Source organism: Suillus paluster (genome assembly GCF_016628075.1).
Source record: "Suillus paluster strain FC165 chromosome Unknown EDB91scaffold_10, whole genome shotgun sequence".
Lineage (NCBI taxonomy): Eukaryota > Fungi > Basidiomycota > Agaricomycetes > Boletales > Suillaceae > Suillus > Suillus paluster.
Window position 1 is genome coordinate 669,908 of NW_024537570.1, and position 19,481 is coordinate 689,388.

General features: G+C 48.6%; 7 protein-coding genes across 7 annotated transcripts; 3 read left to right on the forward strand and 4 right to left on the reverse strand.

The window, feature by feature from the left end:
• Positions 1–14: 14 nt before the first annotated feature.
• EDB91DRAFT_1115607 (MFS general substrate transporter) lies at positions 15–2,150 on the forward strand. Its single transcript, XM_041317934.1, has 14 exons — positions 15–214; positions 274–300; positions 350–378; positions 431–479; positions 530–607; positions 663–747; positions 798–1,150; positions 1,199–1,295; positions 1,343–1,535; positions 1,588–1,645; positions 1,699–1,730; positions 1,783–1,800; positions 1,857–1,924; positions 1,973–2,150. Exons 1-14 carry the CDS (start codon positions 87–89, stop codon positions 2,048–2,050), a joined length of 1,293 nt encoding a protein of 430 aa, XP_041180483.1. The 5' UTR covers positions 15–86; the 3' UTR covers positions 2,051–2,150.
• On the reverse strand, positions 2,151–5,184 carry EDB91DRAFT_1115609 (P-loop containing nucleoside triphosphate hydrolase protein). The gene is made up of 9 exons (XM_041317935.1): positions 5,032–5,184; positions 4,938–4,984; positions 4,821–4,887; positions 4,521–4,765; positions 4,344–4,472; positions 3,903–4,294; positions 3,605–3,853; positions 2,455–3,552; positions 2,151–2,391 (listed from the first exon to the last, which is right to left on the reverse strand). The coding sequence occupies exons 1-9, from the start codon at positions 5,106–5,108 to the stop codon at positions 2,254–2,256; spliced, it is 2,442 nt and encodes an 813-aa protein (XP_041180484.1). The 5' UTR covers positions 5,109–5,184; the 3' UTR covers positions 2,151–2,253.
• A 47-nt stretch (positions 5,185–5,231) lies between these two features.
• Positions 5,232–7,306, reverse strand: EDB91DRAFT_1115613 (uncharacterized protein). The gene is made up of 4 exons (XM_041317936.1): positions 7,224–7,306; positions 7,094–7,156; positions 6,187–7,040; positions 5,232–6,155 (listed from the first exon to the last, which is right to left on the reverse strand). Exons 1-4 carry the CDS (start codon positions 7,293–7,295, stop codon positions 5,711–5,713), a joined length of 1,434 nt encoding a protein of 477 aa, XP_041180485.1. The 5' UTR covers positions 7,296–7,306; the 3' UTR covers positions 5,232–5,710.
• A 14-nt stretch (positions 7,307–7,320) lies between these two features.
• Positions 7,321–8,842, reverse strand: EDB91DRAFT_1115618 (rab geranylgeranyltransferase). Its single transcript, XM_041317937.1, has 7 exons — positions 8,678–8,842; positions 8,473–8,626; positions 8,307–8,423; positions 8,039–8,254; positions 7,851–7,984; positions 7,622–7,796; positions 7,321–7,568 (listed from the first exon to the last, which is right to left on the reverse strand). Exons 1-7 carry the CDS (start codon positions 8,732–8,734, stop codon positions 7,444–7,446), a joined length of 978 nt encoding a protein of 325 aa, XP_041180486.1. The 5' UTR covers positions 8,735–8,842; the 3' UTR covers positions 7,321–7,443.
• A 251-nt stretch (positions 8,843–9,093) lies between these two features.
• On the reverse strand, positions 9,094–11,347 carry EDB91DRAFT_1219074 (glycoside hydrolase family 5 protein; the record flags this gene model as incomplete). Its single annotated transcript, XM_041320874.1, has 15 exons — positions 9,094–9,205; positions 9,262–9,323; positions 9,377–9,531; positions 9,580–9,625; positions 9,674–9,680; positions 9,732–9,824; positions 9,881–10,157; positions 10,210–10,357; positions 10,411–10,435; positions 10,492–10,592; positions 10,650–10,724; positions 10,848–10,971; positions 11,043–11,103; positions 11,162–11,193; positions 11,247–11,347. 15 exons carry the CDS (start codon positions 11,345–11,347, stop codon positions 9,094–9,096), a joined length of 1,419 nt encoding a protein of 472 aa, XP_041180487.1.
• Positions 11,348–12,909: 1,562 nt separating this feature from the next.
• EDB91DRAFT_1235835 (uncharacterized protein) lies at positions 12,910–15,407 on the forward strand (the record flags this gene model as incomplete). Its single annotated transcript, XM_041321372.1, has 9 exons — positions 12,910–13,007; positions 13,066–13,334; positions 13,371–13,397; positions 13,453–13,609; positions 13,664–13,749; positions 13,804–14,419; positions 14,471–14,906; positions 14,968–15,213; positions 15,234–15,407. 9 exons carry the CDS (start codon positions 12,910–12,912, stop codon positions 15,405–15,407), a joined length of 2,109 nt encoding a protein of 702 aa, XP_041180488.1.
• Positions 15,408–15,885: 478 nt separating this feature from the next.
• EDB91DRAFT_1115627 (uncharacterized protein) lies at positions 15,886–18,297 on the forward strand. Its single transcript, XM_041317938.1, has 11 exons — positions 15,886–16,197; positions 16,252–16,566; positions 16,618–16,737; positions 16,786–16,850; positions 16,904–16,967; positions 17,019–17,041; positions 17,093–17,153; positions 17,219–17,431; positions 17,487–17,503; positions 17,555–17,644; positions 17,698–18,297. The coding sequence occupies exons 1-11, from the start codon at positions 15,958–15,960 to the stop codon at positions 17,912–17,914; spliced, it is 1,425 nt and encodes a 474-aa protein (XP_041180489.1). The 5' UTR covers positions 15,886–15,957; the 3' UTR covers positions 17,915–18,297.
• The last annotated feature ends 1,184 nt before the right edge of the window (positions 18,298–19,481 follow it).

The following is a 19,481-nucleotide window of genomic DNA, read 5'->3' on the forward strand; positions in this document are numbered from 1 at the left end:
AGGATCGGGAAAACTTTTCGGGCTATTCTCGCTGGGTTCACGATCCGTCTTACCCGAGCGCTGTGCTGTATCATTTCAAGAGTCAAATGGGTCACGTAGACCTGCCTGCCATCGCAACTGCCAGGGAGTCAGAAAAGCCCCTCAGCTCAGAGGAGCACCCATCTGACCATTTTCCGGATGGAGGGTTTAGAGCTTGGGCTACTGCGTTTGGGGGGTAAGATGGCTGATCTGAATACTGCCGCAACGTTTGTGACCAATCGAGCTTTACCATAGCTTTCTTGTGCAGTTTTGCACATATGGGTGAGTTCTGAACCCTGTTTCACGGGGCAGTTCTATTGAAGACCTTTAGATACACAATCTCATTCGGCGTCTATCAAGGTAACGTTTCATGTCCTCGAAAGGAGGTACCTTGCGTAACTTCGATTCAAAGACTTTTATAGTCAGACTTACTTAACAAACCAGTCTCCCTCAACAATTGCGTGCGTTGTACCTCTTCGGGAATCGTTCCTCTCCTTTTATTTGCTTCCAGCTGGATTGGCAGTGTGAACGCCTTTCTTTTCGAGATGTGTGGCTTGATAAGCGGGCAGCTTTATGATCGAGGATATGTGTAAGTCAAATTTGCAGCGTAGTGTTTACATGGTAGTCAAAGGAAACGTCTGCAGCCGTCAATTGGTTATAGGCGCATCCCTGCTCCAAGCAATCTCGCTTTTCATGTTATCACTCGCCAAACCAGACCAGTACTACCAAGCAAGCATCTATTGCTCGTTTTACGGATAATCTGCTGACCACGATCACAGATATTCCTTTCACAAGGCATTGGGTCAGGCTGCGCTGCCGGTTTGCTCTATATCCCCAGCATGGCTGTCGTTTCGCAGTATTTTCGCAAACGACGCGAATTGGTAATGACCTTTGTTGCGTCAGGAGCTTGCCTAGGCGCTGTGGTGCACCCCATTATGCTAAACAATACTCTGAATGGCAGCATTGGATTCGCCAATGGAGTTAGGGCTAGCGCTGGTCTCATCAGCGGATTGCTGTTCATAGCATGTTTCCTCATCAAGCCGAGGTTTCCCCCATCAAAGGCATCAACAACATTTCTTGCAACCGCAAATAAATGTGCTCATGATCCCGCATATATATTTGGAACTGCAGGGTACATCTGTGCAGATTTAATGAATGCAGACTCATTTTTTATTATTAGGTTAACTATTTTTGCTGTCGGATTCTACTATCCCCTATTCTACCTCCAGCTCGACTCGGCTATGCACGGTCTCAGCAAAACATTCTCCTTTTATTCAGTTGAGTTTAATAACCTCCCTTCGTGACGATGCCTTGAACAAGTCAGCTCGTAATTATGAACACATCGAGTTTCGTAGGACAGCTGACGAGCGGTGTACTTGTTGAATACTTTGGTGTCCCAGCAGTGCTGACAGGTTCAACATTTGTCGGCACTGTCTTACTTTTTGCGTTGATTGGATTGCGCACCATAGCCAGTGTGGTGACGATAGGCATTCTTTATGGGTACAGCGCTGGGATCTGTAAGCCCGCACACCATGGTTAGCCATACCTGCTCACGGCATTTCTCTACAGTTCAAGCGCTATGGGCACCGGTTCTGGCTGTCTTATCGCCAGACCCGTCTGACCTTGGGTACGCCCATTCCTGAAAGCAAGTTTGCAGCGACATATGAAGTTATTTCACAGAGCCCGCATGGGCATTTCGTATGCCTTTATGGGTAAATATTAGACTGCTTTTTAGGTGTGATCTTGCGCTCATATGCACCCTAGCTTTCGGGGGTTTGATAGGTGCATAGACATCTCATGAGTGATGCTCAGTTTTGCTGAACCAGAGGACAAATTAGGCCCACCGATATCAGGAGCACTGTTAACAGGTGATTACATCTGGTGGCGCGGGGCAGTTTTCAATGGGGTGAGTGCATACCACGTCTTGCCCGTGGATAACGCTCAGCCAATATAGATCATGGGTGCGATTGGGTGTTCGTGTTTCATCGCCATGCAGGTGGTACTCAGGCATCGGGATCACGATTCTCAGTAACAGGACTCAAATCAGTTTCCAATACCAATATTTATGCAGTGTATTCTCGCAAATGAACATAGATTAGCAATTCCACGCGCGAAAGTTGATCAGACCTACAGTACAGAATTCCCGAGGTTCAAATATTACTCCGATTTCATAATGTACAAAGTGGTTGGATGCGCAATCTATGATTTACTGGCAACGGACATGCGAAATATTCTCTACGCGTACAAGTCATCATCCTGCGAATCATCCGTGAAGCCAGCGTTGCCAGCGGGGGCTGATGGGGCGCCGCCAGCAGCGGGTGCGCCCTCTGGGAAGCGGAAGTTGTTACCGAATCCACGTGATTGTTGCAGGTTCTGATGGGAAGGAGACGGATTAGCCAACATTGTACTGTTGCAACAGCGAGTAAGAGACCATACCTGGGAGAACATCTCGTACCGCCTGATGTCTTGGTCAGACACCGACCGACGGGCGTACTTCATCGCCTCCTCGAAGTGGTCTTTTGTGATCTCAGGAACAGGGTCCTCTTCATCCTCCTCCATCTTGGCATCATCAGTCTCCTCCTTCTCCCTCTGCTCGCGTTGTCTCCTGATGTCAGACTCAATACTTTCACGAATGGCCAACTTTGCAGAGCGCTGGCAGATCTCCGTGAGATCTGCACCAGAGAAGCCATGGGTCTGCTTAGCCAAGAATGCAAGATCCACGTCTTGTGCGAGGGGTGATTTCTTCAGGGCTGCCTTCAGAATAGCCAAGCGAGAGACTTCGTCAGGCAAGGGGATGTAAATGAGCTGGTCGAGACGTCCAGGACGGAGTAGGGCAGGGTCGATTTGATCAGGACGGTTAGTGGCACCGATGATGAAGACGTTTTTCTTGGCGTTCATACCGTCCATCTCCGTCAGTATCTGGTTGAGTACACGGTCCCCTGCACCTCCTCCGTCGCCCGATGAGCCACCACGTGCCTTGGCGATGGAGTCAAGCTCATCGAAGAACATGACACAAGGAGCCGCGGCACGGGCCTTGTCGAAGACGTCACGAACATTGGCTTCTGATTCACCGAACCACATCGTGAGCAGCTCAGGCCCCTTGATGCTGATGAAGTTGGCTTGACATTCATTCGCGATGGCTTTCGCGAGGAGAGTCTTACCCGTCCCCGGAGGGCCGTAGAACAAGACACCCTTCGACGGAGACATACCATATTTGAGGAACTTCTCAGGATGCTCGACAGGGTATTGCACCGTCTCCTGGAGCTCGAGTTTGACTTTATCAAGACCACCAATGTCGTCCCAGGTAACTGTGGGCACTTCGACGGCAGTCTCACGAAGCGCGGACGGGTTGGAGGCACCGAGGGCAAAGCGGAAGTTATCCATAGTAACACCAAGAGAATCGAGTACTTCGGCGTCAATTGTGTCCTCGTCGAGATCAATGAGATCCATCTTTTCACGAATCTGCTGCATAGCAGCTTCTGAGCAAAGAGCTGCTACATCGGAACCGACGTAGCCGTGTGTATCGGCGGCAATCTTAATATAAGCATTAGGAATGGCACGATATACTGGTCGACAGGTGCCTTACCTGCTCAAGATCAACGTCATCGCCCAACTTCATGTTCTTCGTGTGGATGCGAAGAATCTCAAGACGGCCAGTGGGGTCCGGAATGCCGATGTCGACTTCACGGTCGAAACGGCCAAAGCGACGGAGGGCAGGATCAATGGAGTTTGGCCGGTTGGTAGCGGCCATGACAACAACATTGGACCGAGCCTTCAAACCGTCCATAAGAGTGAGCAGTTGCGATACTACGCGACGCTCGACTTCACCGTTCGTCTATAATATCGTCAGAGAGAAGACAAGATAAATACTCAGCCTCACGTACTTTTTCACGCTTAGGTGCGATGGAGTCAATCTCATCGATGAAGATAATAGCAGGTGAATTTTTCTCGGCCTCCTCGAATGCTTTCCGCAAATTACTCTCACTCTCACCAGCCATCTTGCTCATAATCTCCGGGCCATTGATCAAGAAGAAGAACGCGCCAGTCTCGTTGGCTACCGCACGAGCCATTAACGTCTTTCCAGTACCAGGGGGACCGAACATCAGAATACCACGAGGAGGCTTGATACCGATTGACTTGAAGAGTTGTGGGTGGCGTAATGGCAACTCGACGAGTTCACGGATCTGGGCCATCTGCTTTCGACAGCCACCAATATCATCATAGCCAACATCTGCAAGGTTTGATTCCTCGTCTTCGCGCTTGACGGGGTCACCCTCTGTGATATGTTCAGCGGACGTGCTGACCAGGTACGTAAACGAACAAACCTGTATGGATGACGGTGTCTTGGGCCACTATACAAAATTCGGCGGGATCAGTTTCGATGACTTTGAATTCCACTGTTCGCATGCCGCCACGAACAAGGAAAGTGTCGCCCTTGCGGACAGGTCGGTATGCTAGGCCGGATAAGTATGTTGACCACAATTATCGAATAGGGTACATACCTTCAAGGAAATAGGGTTTGAGATAGACATCAAAGATGTTACCACTGAGACCTTCAATGGAGTCGTCGAAGGGCAGGACGTGTATCCGCTTGCCGTATTTTATGTCAAGACATTGATGAACATTGACAAGATCGCCAAGTTTCACGCGCAAGTTATTCCGAGCAACCTTGTTCACCTGAATGCGACCTTCCTCGACGTCATCGGAGCTCAAGCAAATGAGAACTGTGTCACGACGTTTCTTCCCCCTACAGCCCACATTGTTTAGAATGATTCGGCGTAAAAAGAATTCGCGATACAAACCTCACGATGATAGTGTCGCCGCGGAAGAGATTGAGAATCTCCATGGTTGCAGGGTTCAAAGTTGCCACTGTCCACAGAAGATTAGATAAGTTCCCAGCAGCGTTCATACGGACACACCTGAGTTATCATCTGAAGTAGCCTCGTCGACAATGAGCCGATTTGGCCTGTAGATGTCAGATGCGTGTCATTTGGAGATCTGTTGTTAACATACGATTTCTTTGGCCGCAGAATTGCGGTAGAAGTGTCATTAAGACCTGGTTGTGGTGCAGCACCGCTAGGGTCAGCCATTATGATGGTCTAGCAATGAAGGAGATGGAAGTAAGGACTAGCTTTTGTAGTGGTCAAGAAGCGACGCGCGTCCTACTTACTGAGATAGAGGCCACGTGTGACTACACTACCTAATCAGTTTCTCGTCCCTTCGATAACCTTCCAACCCAATTCCAACCCGTTCAAAAGTATTTTTTGTACTCGGTCTGCTCCTCTGCATCATTCTTTCTTCCAAATATTGCTGGCATATGTAGAAGCTTGCCAAGTTCTAACAACAATATGAAAGACTCAGATCAGTTTCCGAAGCACACCTCGTTCAATACCGGCATGCGGTGGTATCGTAGGGGACTCCAGGCTTGCATTTTGTCCAACGATGCATACTAGAACGCTGGTGACCCTCAGTTGGCTGCCAGGTTATGCACATAGCCAAAGAAAACAATGGTGTCGAAAAAAGGCTTGCGTTATTATTGTATAGGACGAGAATTAATGATACAGCTTCTGTGCGCCACCTCCACAGCAAATCCACAGCAGCACCCAGCCGGGATAAGTAGAAGAACCCAAGAAATACAGCCCCATAAATGCTGTCCGCACCAACCACCACAACGGAGATCTACGCAAAGAGATCACATACGTTCTACTTCTCTCTTGAAGTTGAATGCGTGCATGCAGGCTTCCCTTTCCTGGTTCCGCACTTCTGCAAATACAGGGACCAACTCTGCTACGTTGTCCCACCGTCTTCGGTACTCTTGAGCATTCCCCCTACTGCACATCACCTCTCCCGTCCAAGACGACGTTTCCCGGAGGTTGGGCACGATAGCGGAGAGAAACGCCGCAACTTCGGCTGTTTTGGTAATCGGCGAATTACAAAAATTGATGGAGGTGATGAGCTTGTTGCTGATGCTGTTCACTGGAGGTACGGGAGGCGCCTTGGTGTCGATGATAGCATTCACAGAAATTGCGAGCTGATGTAGATCAGGGCAATGTTCCAACAGTAGAACAAGCCCAGTCAGATCTACATGCGGAACACGATACGGCCCTGCTTTCTGCTGGAGGATGAGAACCCGTAAGCTGCGGCCACGCAGCAGCGAGCTGTTGCAACCCGTGGTTATCCAGTCCTGGGAGGATAGCTCCGCTGAGCTCCAGTATCAGCAGATTCTTGAAGCTAAACAGCGGTTTCAATGATAAGGGATTCGTGAGAGGGCCGTCATCTTGATGAGGAGCGGCGTCGGTGTGCAAGGAAATACACTTCAGTGACTCGTGTGAGAGCTGCAAGGGAAGTAGTTCCAGAAGCACCCCGCGTCCAGCGGGATCATACCCCGCATCCATCCGATGGTGGAAACAGCGTATGCTCCAGTTGGTCGCCTTGAGCAAAGAGAGGCACGGACCGATGGATTTGCTATTGATTGTCAAATAACGAAGTGTGCGAAACGGCGATCTTTGGAAGATGAGTGCGGATGGGATATCGTCTCCAAGCCCAATGGTCAAGCGGCTCAGCGATGGAAACTGCGACAAGTGATGAAGTGCTCTGACTGAAACCTCTCCACATGCGAGTGATCTCAAATCCGAATGATTGCAGATAGCTTCTTCTGTGACATCCGCACTGATAGGAACTTTGTGACTTTGGATGACTAGCTTCCTAAGCGAAGTGCATCTAAGATTGGAGAACGCAGCAAGAGCATGTTCAGATACGATAAGCTGCACTTCTACGGGGTTGTGACCGAGGAACAGACGCATGAAACCGGTCATGGCATCAAGTCCAGCAGAGCGGGTACTGAGACAGTGCCAAGTAAATGTACGAAGGTTGGGCAGAAGAAATGAGGGATCGGGAGGCGAAGAAAGGGCGCGATAAAGCTGGACATCGCTCGCGAACCATCTAAGCCGTAGGCTACGAACCCGGCGAGAACAGCGCGCAAAGACTTCCCAGTCCTGACGACGTAGGGGTCCCCAGATAACCTAGACACCGGAGCTGGTCAGAAGAGTTCTCGTTATGTTGATTGAGCATTTACTAATGCACCAGACTTTGTCGACCACAAATCATGGGGTAAGCGCTCGATTAACGGCTCGAGGACCTGGAAGATCTGAATAGATAATGTTCAGCGCGGGATCGTAAAACGATCGATGTGTCCTTGCGAGAACTGTCAACGACCTATAGTCAGCATGTTTAAAGATTTCCTGCAAAATTTCTTCGAGGCGCAGACATGGGTGCATCTTGGTTCACCTACTGGAAGCGGATGTGACGACAGCCTTCCAATGCTACCCCTAATAATAATACGTGCAATTCAGGCAAATCCTTCGTACTATTTCAGATTTCAAAGTCTGGATCTTCTTCCAATAAAACATATATTGCAACTGTAAATCACGAAGGCCTTCTCTGCAAAGCTTCCCACCCCTTCCTGAGACCCATACTTTCAATGATGCTGGCAGGCATGCAGTATACCGGGTCGAGGTCCACCAGTGCCGGGTATCCCGATAATGACAGGCCTGTCGAAAAGATGAATCTGAGGTCGGTTCTACGATTGGACCATGTTACGCACCGGCCAAGCCAAAAAGGGTATGGAAGACATCAGGCATATCGCCTGGGCGGTCGGCAATACCTCCAGTCTCAGTGTCTTGTGCGGAGAGAATGAAGGTTTCCAATTTACTCGCGTCTATCCATGTGAGCTTGCCTAGGATAGAAAGGGCGGATAGCACCCAGAAGCTGTAGCAAACCTGGAAATAGAGAATCAGAAACACCGCGGAGCAGTTATTCATTTGGAAACTCACATCTTCCAGCTTTTCAGGGCGCCCATTAAGCCCTCCATTTGGTAGCTGTCGCTCTGATAGCCACCAACATAGGGTCGGCTGATCGACCTCATCCAGTCTGTCCAAAATAGCGAGTGCCGCAACACAAACGAACACTAGAGCGTTCTAACGTTCCGAAATATATGGATATGCACAGTCAGAACGCTTACCTCGTGCAGCATGACTTTCACCACCCGTAACAGCTCCAAATCCACCATCGAAATTCCTGCAACCCCTAATATACGCAACCGTTTTCTCGACATCCAACTCATGAAGTCTTCCGAGAAGCGAGAGAGCGTTGACAGCACAATACAAAAAACGTGTATCAGTCTCGCCAAAAGCGTCTCCTGCAAATACTCCAGACGGATGCTGCAAAGATAAGATAACTGCGCCATGTCAGCGATGTCAAAACCATACGACAAGAGACAAGCACGGCACATTTCACTACACGGTCGACATCAACTCTGCTGAGCGCATCCTGCATCAACAAAATTTGTATTGCGCTGAGAGTAGAAAGCAGATGTGCGTCATGGTCAGGATGAGCACCAAAAGCGCCTGCGGAATGTGAGCTCGAGATGATATCGATCTCTTGATCGGAACAAACCTGCCTCTTCGTCCCAGCAGCTCATCACAAAATCTACCATCTCTTCACGATCCAACGCATCCTTATGTCCCATAACGCAGAGGGCAGTCAAGCCCCAATACACTGCGTTCATCCTTAGGTGAGCCGATAGGTGATAGGACAATTCATCTTTGCTCTGGAAAAAGGCTGAGAGATCAGTTCACCAAGTAGGAGTCGAAGAACCAACGTTTCCGAGAGCTCTGATGTATTCGACATGTAGGGGAACAACCAGGGAAGTGGACATTATGAAACTGACATGAACTAAGTTCGATATAGTTGATAATATACTTCAAGCTCCGGAGTTGATCCGGAGCTGTCATATTTGTGCACTGCAAGTTATTTTTGACACAACACAAAACCGAGTGTTTATTACTACGAGCAACGATTATCGTGAAGCCCAAAGGAATGTAAGTAAAAAAGAACGTGTGACGAACAGATATATATCATTCTATGAAGCTTGCCATACTTAAGCAATGAAAAACGAATGAAAAATAAAGGAACGTGGTATCAGGGAGTGCTGGATAACCTGTAGCAGGTATTGATACAGGTGCGCTCTGCGCTACTGCTTACTTAATGGATAAGTTACCAAGAACGCGCATATCATTAGCTGGTGCTTTTCGAGGTGCCGTTTATGTATGGCTTGCACACATTCGGATCGTGCAGCGCTGCGGGGTCCTGGGTCATGTACCCGAGTTCCAACGCCTCAAGGTATGACCTAGGCACACGTCAGGTCATTCATGAAGTACCCTAGAATATTGTGTATTGACTAACCATTGTCTTGCGAGGGCATTCCCGTTGGTGAGACTCGATATCTCAGTTTTGAAGTTCCAGTACTAGAATATTCTTCCTTGAGTAACGTCTTGATCAAGCGTTATGCGATACGTACAAGCCATCCAGCACCTTTACTATAGGCCAATTTCTGTGCGTCAGCCCACTGGTAGAGGAAGTCGTCCGTGGCATTGAACTGTGTCGAAAGTCCCCACTCTCCAAACCAGAGGGGAGAGTTACCAACTGCAGCGTCGCTCTGAATGCGTGTAAGATCTGTACCAAAATGAGTACGTCATGACTGAACCAACAAAGAAGACGCACTGCAAATACTGGTCAAGTATGCCGTCGGGTTAGCATCTGCGACTCCCTATAAAAATGTCAATGCAAAGCAATAACCTGCGAGCAGAAGACATACGCCAAACCTGTAAAGATGAGTTGAGAAATCGTAACAATTATAGCAACTGCGCACTCACGAGTAATACAAGTGGTTGTCATAAGCTTGTGGACCAATGGCGACGTCAGCTGGGTTAGCGGGGTTGTTGTACTGCCAGTTCACGTCCATGAAGCTTGGCATGTCATTGTCAGTGTATGTATCTCCAACAAGAACCTGTTTTGAACTCACTTCGCCACCAATGAAGTACGGGGCTTCCAGAAGGGCGACGCCTCGAACTCGGACTGCAAGCCGCATTGTATTCCAATCTCCAGTAGGATGGGAACAGCATCTGCAAGTGCCGACTGCACCTCCGGCGAGAAGACGGTTGCCTTGGACGTCGCGTTCAACGCAGCAGTGAAGTTGTTCGAGATGGATACCGATAGCGATGCAAATGGACTGGATGACGGTACAGGGATCCCAAGTGTGAGCTCGACCGCACGGATTGTCTGGACGAAGTTCTTTTGAACTGTATGAGGAATCATGAGAGCGCGAATATATGAATGATGAATGATACATACAGGTGCCGTAGTTGGGTGTCTGAGCTGCGTTCATGATGGGTTCATTCATTGCCTCGATCGCAAATACACTTCCAAAGGTAGGGTCCAGGTGAGCAAGCGTGGTCATGACCGCTGTCCACACGAGAGCACGGTGATAGTTGTATGGAGTCTGTATGGAAGGTATCAGTGGTTGTTGCTTTCACCGGCTGCAAATGGGCTCACGTAGAATTGAACATCGTTAGTGCAACTTGTAAAAAAAATCACTGTCGGTATAGAACAGATAGCAAACACATGGGAACTTACTTTCCGGTGAACATTTGCCCAGCCGTTTGCACCCCAGGCAATGCGTGATGATCCAGGATCGCTTGAATCCCGGCATCTTGCAACCAGCCCAAGCCACGACGCTAATGTAAATGATCAAATTTTACCCGGGGCATGAAGCTACGAACAAATCTTCTCACCAAATAATTAAGACCGCCACGAGGGTAATATTCGTGCGATCGATCGACTAAAGCCTCCACAATCCAATATCCAAGCTATGTAGCAACGCGGTGCATTTCACAGTCAAGTTTGCACGGGATGAAGAAATAAACGCAAAGCAGATCAAACGCCCAACGTCAGGTTGGCCAAGTTTGCAGTGTGCCTTAGAATTGACTCACAGGAACTCGGACGGTGTTGATACCGGCCGCCTTCAGTGTGTTGACGTCGTTCTGTGTAAACCATGTGTCCCAGTGACCAGCGAAGGTAGCGTCAACAGTGTCGGGATAGGCCTTTGCAAATGACCTGGATTATCACAGCGCAAATTGAGTTTCACATGCAACTTGAAAATGCATGGCAATAGAATAAGAACGTACCACTCGCTTGCAATGCATGTCGAACAATCTGCACATGACTCTCCACCCATATCCAACCAGCCTATGTGGCAAAAATTCGTTCAGTGAACTTGTATTTACAAGATTCCTCAGTTTATCACCTTGAGGAAGCATCCATGGCTCTAGGACCAACCTGCACTACCACTTAAGTCAACTAGTCAGTCGGGGACGCAGAGTAATGCTTACCATGAGCCCAAATTAACACCATAAATATTAGCCGGTTGCCCCGCCCACGCATGGGCGACAAGCGTACTCGAGAGCGCTAAGCCTGCTAGGATATGTCTCATCGTGCTGATAAGAGAGAACCGGGGGTGCAAGACCAGCTTCATGAAGAAGCGCAATTTATACTTTCGACGGTTTGCCCGACGTGGCAGGTCATGCTGGCGTGGCTCCCGTAGCCCGGAGCGCATGATCATTTGAAAAGAACCCTGAAAAATCCCCAGAAATTATAACAGCTTGTTACGGCTGATGGAAACCGCCCCGGTCATCGCGCAAACATAGGCCTAGCGCGGCCTCACTCCTACGTGCGATATGATACTTGAACCTGTTGATCTGTGTTCGCGGGCGACCATGGCATAGAACCGAATGATGGTGTTTTCATGGCTCGCGAGACATATGCTGTCGGTGTCATATGCCAAATGGTGCTAGATCTTTCGCTAGGTCAGTTGAATCGCATCATACTTTAATTGGTAAGGTTACCAACTATACATTAACTCCTTCGATCTGCAATGCTCTCTCCGCTCTTCGGGATTCATCGACATCGTTTAAACGACATATGCGACCTGTATGTAAGTACTAAATAAGTTAGCCGCGTCTGTATGTATCTCCTGTTACTGACCTAATACAGACCATATGACAGTCGCTCTGCATCGATATACATCCAAAACAACCAGATCACAGAAAATTAGCGCTATTGCAAAGTGTCCGAACTTGAGCAGAGGACAAGCGGAAGCTGCAGAGCGGATTCAGAGAATGCCGCGGAGCCACAGTCCTGGATTTCCGGTGCTTGGCATCTGGACCGTCAATATTGATCCCCTCTTGTGACCAGTTCAACACGTACGTCGTGCGAAACTCTGCGAAACTATGCTGTCCAAACAAGTTCAAATGAGGAGAAAAAGTTTCAGTACTAGTTGCCCTCCTTGCTCCAGTTGTGCCATGTCGCTGTCAAGTCCACCTGTGATAGTCCATCCTGTACAGCCGTATTGTTGAGTACTACAGTCAATTATTCAGGTGCCACAAATCTCTGGTACTTACTAGGTGACAACGTCAAAGCCTCGTTCTGGTACGCGCTTTATAATAGGTAAAACTGACCAGTACTGCAACGAGACAGTCTCAATTGTCTTTCACCATCGTCTTCGCCAAGTTCTATACTGTTCTTCAACTCGATATGGCGAGCGCACGATGAACCTTTTACGTGTCACGGATCAGATCGATATCTGACGTGTGCTCAATTATGTTCGAAGAACGTACAAACACGACAATCGAGAGGAGAAGCAGGTGCGGAGTGCATCAGCCTACATATATATGTCCCTGGAGAAGTTTTCTGCGAGAACTCTGCTGCGCAGTTTCTGCACCGGATCTACGCCGTAACCGAAAGTCTGTTTCTACCAGGCTGACAGGCCAAGTCGAAGGGGGACAATCGTTCACGAAATCTGAACGTATTACCTTCCTAGGCCTCTGGGCACGCAAAGGCGAATCAAAACGTGATCCATGACATGATTCTCCAAGATCTTCGGAGTACACATTGCGCATGTGAACAGCCCACGTGCAATGTGCACTCAGAGGATCTTGCACAGGTATAAATCCAATGGATTTGTGCGTCTATTCTGATCTTACAGGACTTATACTCATGATTCTGGGCCTGTACTGCATCTCTCTGGGCTTGCACATCTGTGCCAACGCTTCAGGCCGTTCCACCCACCAGGCTCCCTTCAAAAATGAACTTAGGTACCCTCACCAACGCAATAACCAGCTTCTCTCAGCACAGGTCTACTCAAACATCTAGCCTTATATCCCTTGACGTGCCTCCAGATCCCTCTGGCTCAGGTGAACCATTTCTGCCGACCGACGTCGATGCTTCAAACCCAGAGCGGCTATTCGAGACCTTGCGCGACAAGTTGAAGCCCAAGTTTCCACCCCTGGATGTGCTTCCATGTGCCAACGTGCAGGTGGTGCAGTTTAAGGCCTGCCCAAAACAAGGGACCAAGACATGCAGTGCATGCAAATTAGTGTCTTACTGTTCTAAAGTATGTTACTCTATCGCGTGCGCTGCCAGTGCCTAGCTAACTCCTCATGCTTAGGAATGTCAAGAAAATCATTGGCGCATCCACAAGCGTGGTGCGTGATATTACCTCTATATTGTCCTTATTTTGGTCTTAAACTTCAGGTCTAGACTGCAAGAATCAACTGAAGTCCGATGATTGGAAGCCGGCTTGGGTCGTTGAGAGACGCTTTCCTACATCCTTCTTTATCGAAACGAACCTTCCTGCATCCTTGTCTGCAGAAAGTTTGCGAGCCCAAATGACCGAATTTGACTCTGGGCTTTGCCTGTCAGCTCCTCTGCTCGTCGTGCCGATCTGTGCTAACTTGGGGTTTGTACATAGATGGGGGAACATGCCAGCAGTGGACTTGATCAACCTAGCAGAAAACGAAAAAGACAAGAGTCTGGATCTTTCGATTGCGCTCGTTGGTTTGTGTTCGATCTCCATCATCGTGTCACTGACTAACCTGTTTCCTATTGCAGCCTCTGGTGATCTGAGACACGTTGTGCGGACGATCAGTGCTCTCCCCGAGGATTATTCAGGTCACTTGCAAGTGTTACTTAACGACGTCTGTCCACCTGTTGTCGCTCGCAACATCGTAATCCTGCTTATATTGGGAACAGTCCCTGATGAAACCATGGCTGTCGACATCGCTCTTCACTTCTGGTACTCAGTTTTCATGCCTGCGGAGTATAGCACCAATATTATGGCAATCGTTGCCTCATTCCTGCTTAGGGCGAACACGAACCCGGAGGATCAACAACCCTTGGGTCAGCGTTCATCCCTGGATTGCTTGATCACGGAACAGCTTGGGCAACTTTTTCGCCATTTCGGGATGTCAACAATTCTTTCTATGGCAGAAGCACAAAACGAATACGATCGTGTGAGGACTGCATCATCTAGGGGCGATTATCGAGATCGGATGTTAGCAAGGCTCAAGCCATCTCACCGTCTCGCATTCCAAGAGTTTCGCCGATTCGGTATTGTTCTTCCTTTCGGGGCTATGAACGCCCATTTCAACGTCCCAAACGCATCGCTCTTCTCTCTCAATGGAAAATGGTTGCAGACGGACTACGCGGACCCCCTCGCAGGATGGGAGTGAGTAGAATCTAGCACTGTACCTTCATCCTCGTTTTCATGGTGTTGTAGCATTGGCGAGATTCTAGATGCAGGGACAGCCCAAGGTGCTCAACCCGAGGACATCTATGGGTGCCTATATTTCTTCCTCTCTCACGAACTGCGGACGTTTGCTCGACGTCTCCGCGAACTCCACATCTCATTCCGCGTGGTAGCTACAGACGCGACTATTCTCTCTCGTGTGATTCGCGAGGACGGCCTCTCCGGTTTCGGGATCCCAGCATCAGCACGTTTCGATCGTATTGACGTGTCTAACATCTTTGATCTCAATTACGTCGGAATCCGAGATGTTCTAACACATTGGGGTCCGCTGCTGAAAGAAAGTCGAACCGCAGCCTTGGTTGGGTATTTCATGAATTGGGCAATGATTCAACCGGATGGCAGGGCATGTTCTGCCGGAGATATCGAGTCGAAAAAGCTCATTCGCGCCCTCATAGAGAAAGGGAGGGTGCGTATATATTACAGACCATTTGTGTTAACAGCATTGCTGTCGAGTTTCATGTGTCTAGTTTCCAGGTCTTGGTCCCAATTCTCAGATATTAGATCCACGTACGTCGTTTGCCGAACCAGCAAGGTTGTATCTTATGGGCGTCTTAGGGGACCTGCACATAGGACTTGTCCAAGTAGGGGACGAATTGAACGCTATGTATGATAATTCGAAGGCCTTCGCTCAGTATTTGAAGCATCAAAAGCTAGAGGACATCTTGCGCAAGACAAGGCTCAAGCTCAGGAAGAAACATACTATTGTCCCTCACGTACGTTTTCTATGTTTTAGGGCAGATTCGCTGTGACGATTCTGGTCTCACAGCGATACAAAGTGCCGTTGGACGCAGCACCGAACACACTGCCTGATTTTTCGGACAACGAGACCTGGTACCAATATGTGCGTCTAGTCTTGTCGTATTCTCATTGGTTTGAGCTCACGCAGACGGGATGGTATTTCTCTTGATGCTCTAGACACAGCTCCAGTCATTCACGTGGACAGAACGCTTCCTCGAGTTTGTTAGTGCATAAACAATCGTTCGTGGTTGCGATGCAGAGTTCGATGGGGAGATATGTAGCTCTGCTGTGAGCTCATTCCTAACTCATACTGCTTCGTAAGCAGCTTGGTGTTTACAGTTCGTTACTGTTCCTACGTTTTTTTGAGAAAAGCTCTGCCTTTTTATTTGATGGAGGGATTTAAACTTGGGTCTCCGCGACGCTGATAGTCGAACATCGAGCTCTTACAAGAGTAGTCAAAATCCGTTTCTCGTGCGAGATTCCAAACGAAGGAACAACCATCTTCCTTCGATTAGTCTGGCTAGCTAGGGGAGATTCGGAGTGCATGTTTGTCTCGATGTCGAGTTGCTGACATGCCGAATTGAGCACAACCTGACACGTCATTTGAATCGTGTCGCTGCCATAATGTGTAAGCTGAATCTAATTATAGTAAGTGACTTATTAGCAGGTTGAACCGTTGAACGTCGAACCGTTGGCTGCCGTTGCTGCTGTTGATCACGATGGCGGGCGACTTACTGTCAGGGACATCACCCCTGATTCTTCCTCTCATCTTAACTTGGATAACGCCGGTGCTTGCTCACGAACATCATGGAGCAGATTTAACAGAGGAAGAACTACACGCCCCAGTCGATGCCATTCTCTGGATACATATCGCCCTCCAAGCTATCGTCTGGGGTGTCATATTCCCCATAGGTATGGTACTTGGACTTAGCCGAAGTAGATGGCATGTTCCTGTACAAGTATGTTCTTTCCACCTTGTATAAATTCACTCTGATCAAGGAGGTTACATACAGAGTCTCGCGTTCGTCCTAACTTTTGGCGGCATATTTCTCGGTCATGCGCATGGCGGTCGAAAGTTTCCTTCTTCTGTCCACTCACAACTTGGATCATGGTTTTTGGTCCCTATCTTCGCCCAGCTAGGTCTCGGAATCTATCTCAAGCTTCATATCCATGAACGTACTATACGACCATACGCTGTGCGCGCCCATGGCATCCTAGGGCGCATATGGCCCATACTTGGTTGGGTTCAGGGCTTGTTTGGCGTCATCACGTTGAGAGGGTTCTGTGGGGAGGTGGGAGCCGGACAATGCGCTGCGCATTATATCATGGTAAGTTACGTGTAATGATTCTTCTTGGGTAGTACTCATTCAAGTCTCTAGGGAAGTGGATTCATCGGCTATGGCATCATCATGGCACTCCTACTTGTCGTCGGCGACGACTGGGTCCGCCGCAGCAGCCGCAGTCCTGAATGGTGGGATTCGTGGGTGATCATGCTTTGGGTGCGTGTATCGCGTGCATACAGTACGCTCGAGCTAATTTTGTGACAGGGCATGGTCAATACGTTTACTGAGCATCATGGCGGTGCGTGGAGTGTGAAAGATATGCAGCACACGTATGTCTATCCTGAGAATTGTATCGATCGAGCGATCAATGATCTCTATGTAGGGTTCTTGGTATACTTTGGTGGGCAGGAGGCGCTCTTGGTATCTTCCTGTCTCGGAATAATCAGGTGTGTGCCATATCGCTTTTCGCGGATTGCTAAGCTTATACATGTGCACAGCGAAATGTGCTACCTGGCGTGATGTTCGTTTTTTTTTGCTCTCCCTCGTACTGGTCAATCTGATAGGCGTTTAGCATAATATTAACAGGATGGGCTATGTCAGACCATACCCAAGCTTTGATGCTGTCTACGAAGGTCAGAATCACGACTCGTTACATTTTACGTTTCACTATTCGGCTGATGGTTGTTCGTGTTTACAGGTTCACGCTATGTTTGGATACTCGCTGATGCTCGCCGGTTTGGCACGTATCGTTGAGGTTTGTTTCATATCACAGCCGTCCTCACCGCAATCGAATACACCTCCACTGGATGATAATGATTCAGAGCACACGCTGGCACCTTCTGCGCCAAAGGACACCCGTGTTACTGCGAAAATAAACGCTGACCGGACATTCAGACACTTGCCACCGTTTGTTAGTATCATTTCTCAACGATTGTTGTGAGATTACTCATTACAATGTCTCCCAGTTGCTAGTTGCTTCTGGGTATGTTTTCGTTATAACCCAATGAAGCTTGGTTATTGACGGTGTATTCAGGTTGTTATTTATGTCCGCCACAGATGAGGAGCTTGCCGCTGTTCATGAGGCAGGAATGGATCACGTCACATATATATTGTCGATGTACAGGTGGGAGCCTTCACGAGTTCGCATCAATTTCTGTCCGCTTAGTTTTCTCACAGCATTGCATTCCTGTTGTACCTCCTCACTGTCTTCTTACTGCACCTGTACTCCACATCCGGGCGGAATGTGTCGTCTACGCAGCCCAACGTTGTTTTTTCTGCCGAGGGTATTGAGCTGTCAGGCCCGGATGATGCGAGTAAGTGGTATGCTCCAGTGCCGAGGGAGGAAGGTAGGTCGGCAGCAGCGCATGTACTTGGAGAGGACGAGGATGATTAATGGTCTGGATACCATGTCTGGTTGCGAATGAAATGTGTGCGGTGGTATGCTTTTTGTGTGGATATGCACTTAGATATGCACTTGAAGTATACTGTATAATTCCTGAAATTTTCACTCTACCCACAAAGGCTGTTGCCAAGTGTGACAACCGTGTCCCTCTGGTTAGTGTTTGCGGGGGGCGGGCACACTCCGTGCCGAAGGTTTCCATGAGAATTCATATGTATCTAGTAATATCAGCCTTCCACCTCCCTCTAGCCGAGACAAGCCGGGAGGTCGCATGAACACCGGTAAATGCCCCTATTCGCTGACAGGTACACGCTGCGGACTGGTGCGGGAGCGCCTGGGAGCGTCCGGGTATTTACAGCAAATCCCAAGACATTCACTGCCGGCGAAATAATCCGGTGTGCTTGTCCTGCTTCTTTCTTTCGGTGGTTTGAGGAAACATCGACTCGAGGGTGCGGAAATGATCTTCGACTGGATAATTGCGGAACATCTCAGGGTGGACACGGAAGCAAAAGCCTCATGTCCTGGTCCAACAGGAACATCACACGACTGTACACTTACCAGCAGCGCAACAGCTTGCCTTTTCTCTCTATGTTCTTCTGTATCGCGTAATTGGGGGTCTACTTATGCTCGTTGCTGTACCATCATGCTCATCAATGCAGATAATCAAGATTAATCCCACTCAATAGGCTGATGATTTCGCGCGCACCGGACCGTAGTTCGTATTGCAGTCTGTATGACAGCACATAGTCGATGATGGTAGGAACCACAAGGGTGCGAGCGATTGGTGACAGAAAAGTGGAATGCGAATCAAGAGTTTAGAGAGCTGGAACGTACATAGTGTCAAGCTGTTTAGAAAGCAGTACATCTGCGGGGAACTGCGCACAACACCAATTACCAATATTATTCTATGAAGAAGAAAGTGGGTATTCATACTCACATCTGACAGGAATAGCCCCCTGGGCGCATCATTGTCATGAACAAACTTCTATACAGAAAATGGCGACACTGTACCGTTCTTTGTATCGGCGGGGCTGTTTTTGTAGCTTCGACAAGCAGGATGTTCCAGAAAGTTGGAAAGCTGTATAGCACTCACTGATTATTTCCCACTAATGAGCTTTCAGTCTATTATTGTGGTTGGAGAAGCTGTACCGTGTTATGTAAATCATTAAAGCTTCCAGAACGTTACTATGTAGTACGGATGAGCAAAGGAACGAACTCACCAATATTAATGGTCGAGGGAAAGTCACTGCCCAGCTTTGACGGAGAGTTCTTCAAGCGCTAATGTGACATAACGTGGCGGATGCCAGCCTTGATCCAGCCTGACGGTCCATCACCACGATGTCGAGTTTTTTGGGAAGACACGTAGCCTGAAGGAGTACGTGATGGACGACTGCCTTTCTTTGAGCTGGTCTGCCTAGGGAGACTAATCAAAGGTAGCTCCGTGATAGAAGCGTTTTTCGATTGAGGCCGATTATCCATATGATAGGCTGCCTTACATATGGAAAGTGGACATGGGTAACCAGGTAAGGATCCATCATGTGGCGTTTATACACTGCCAACC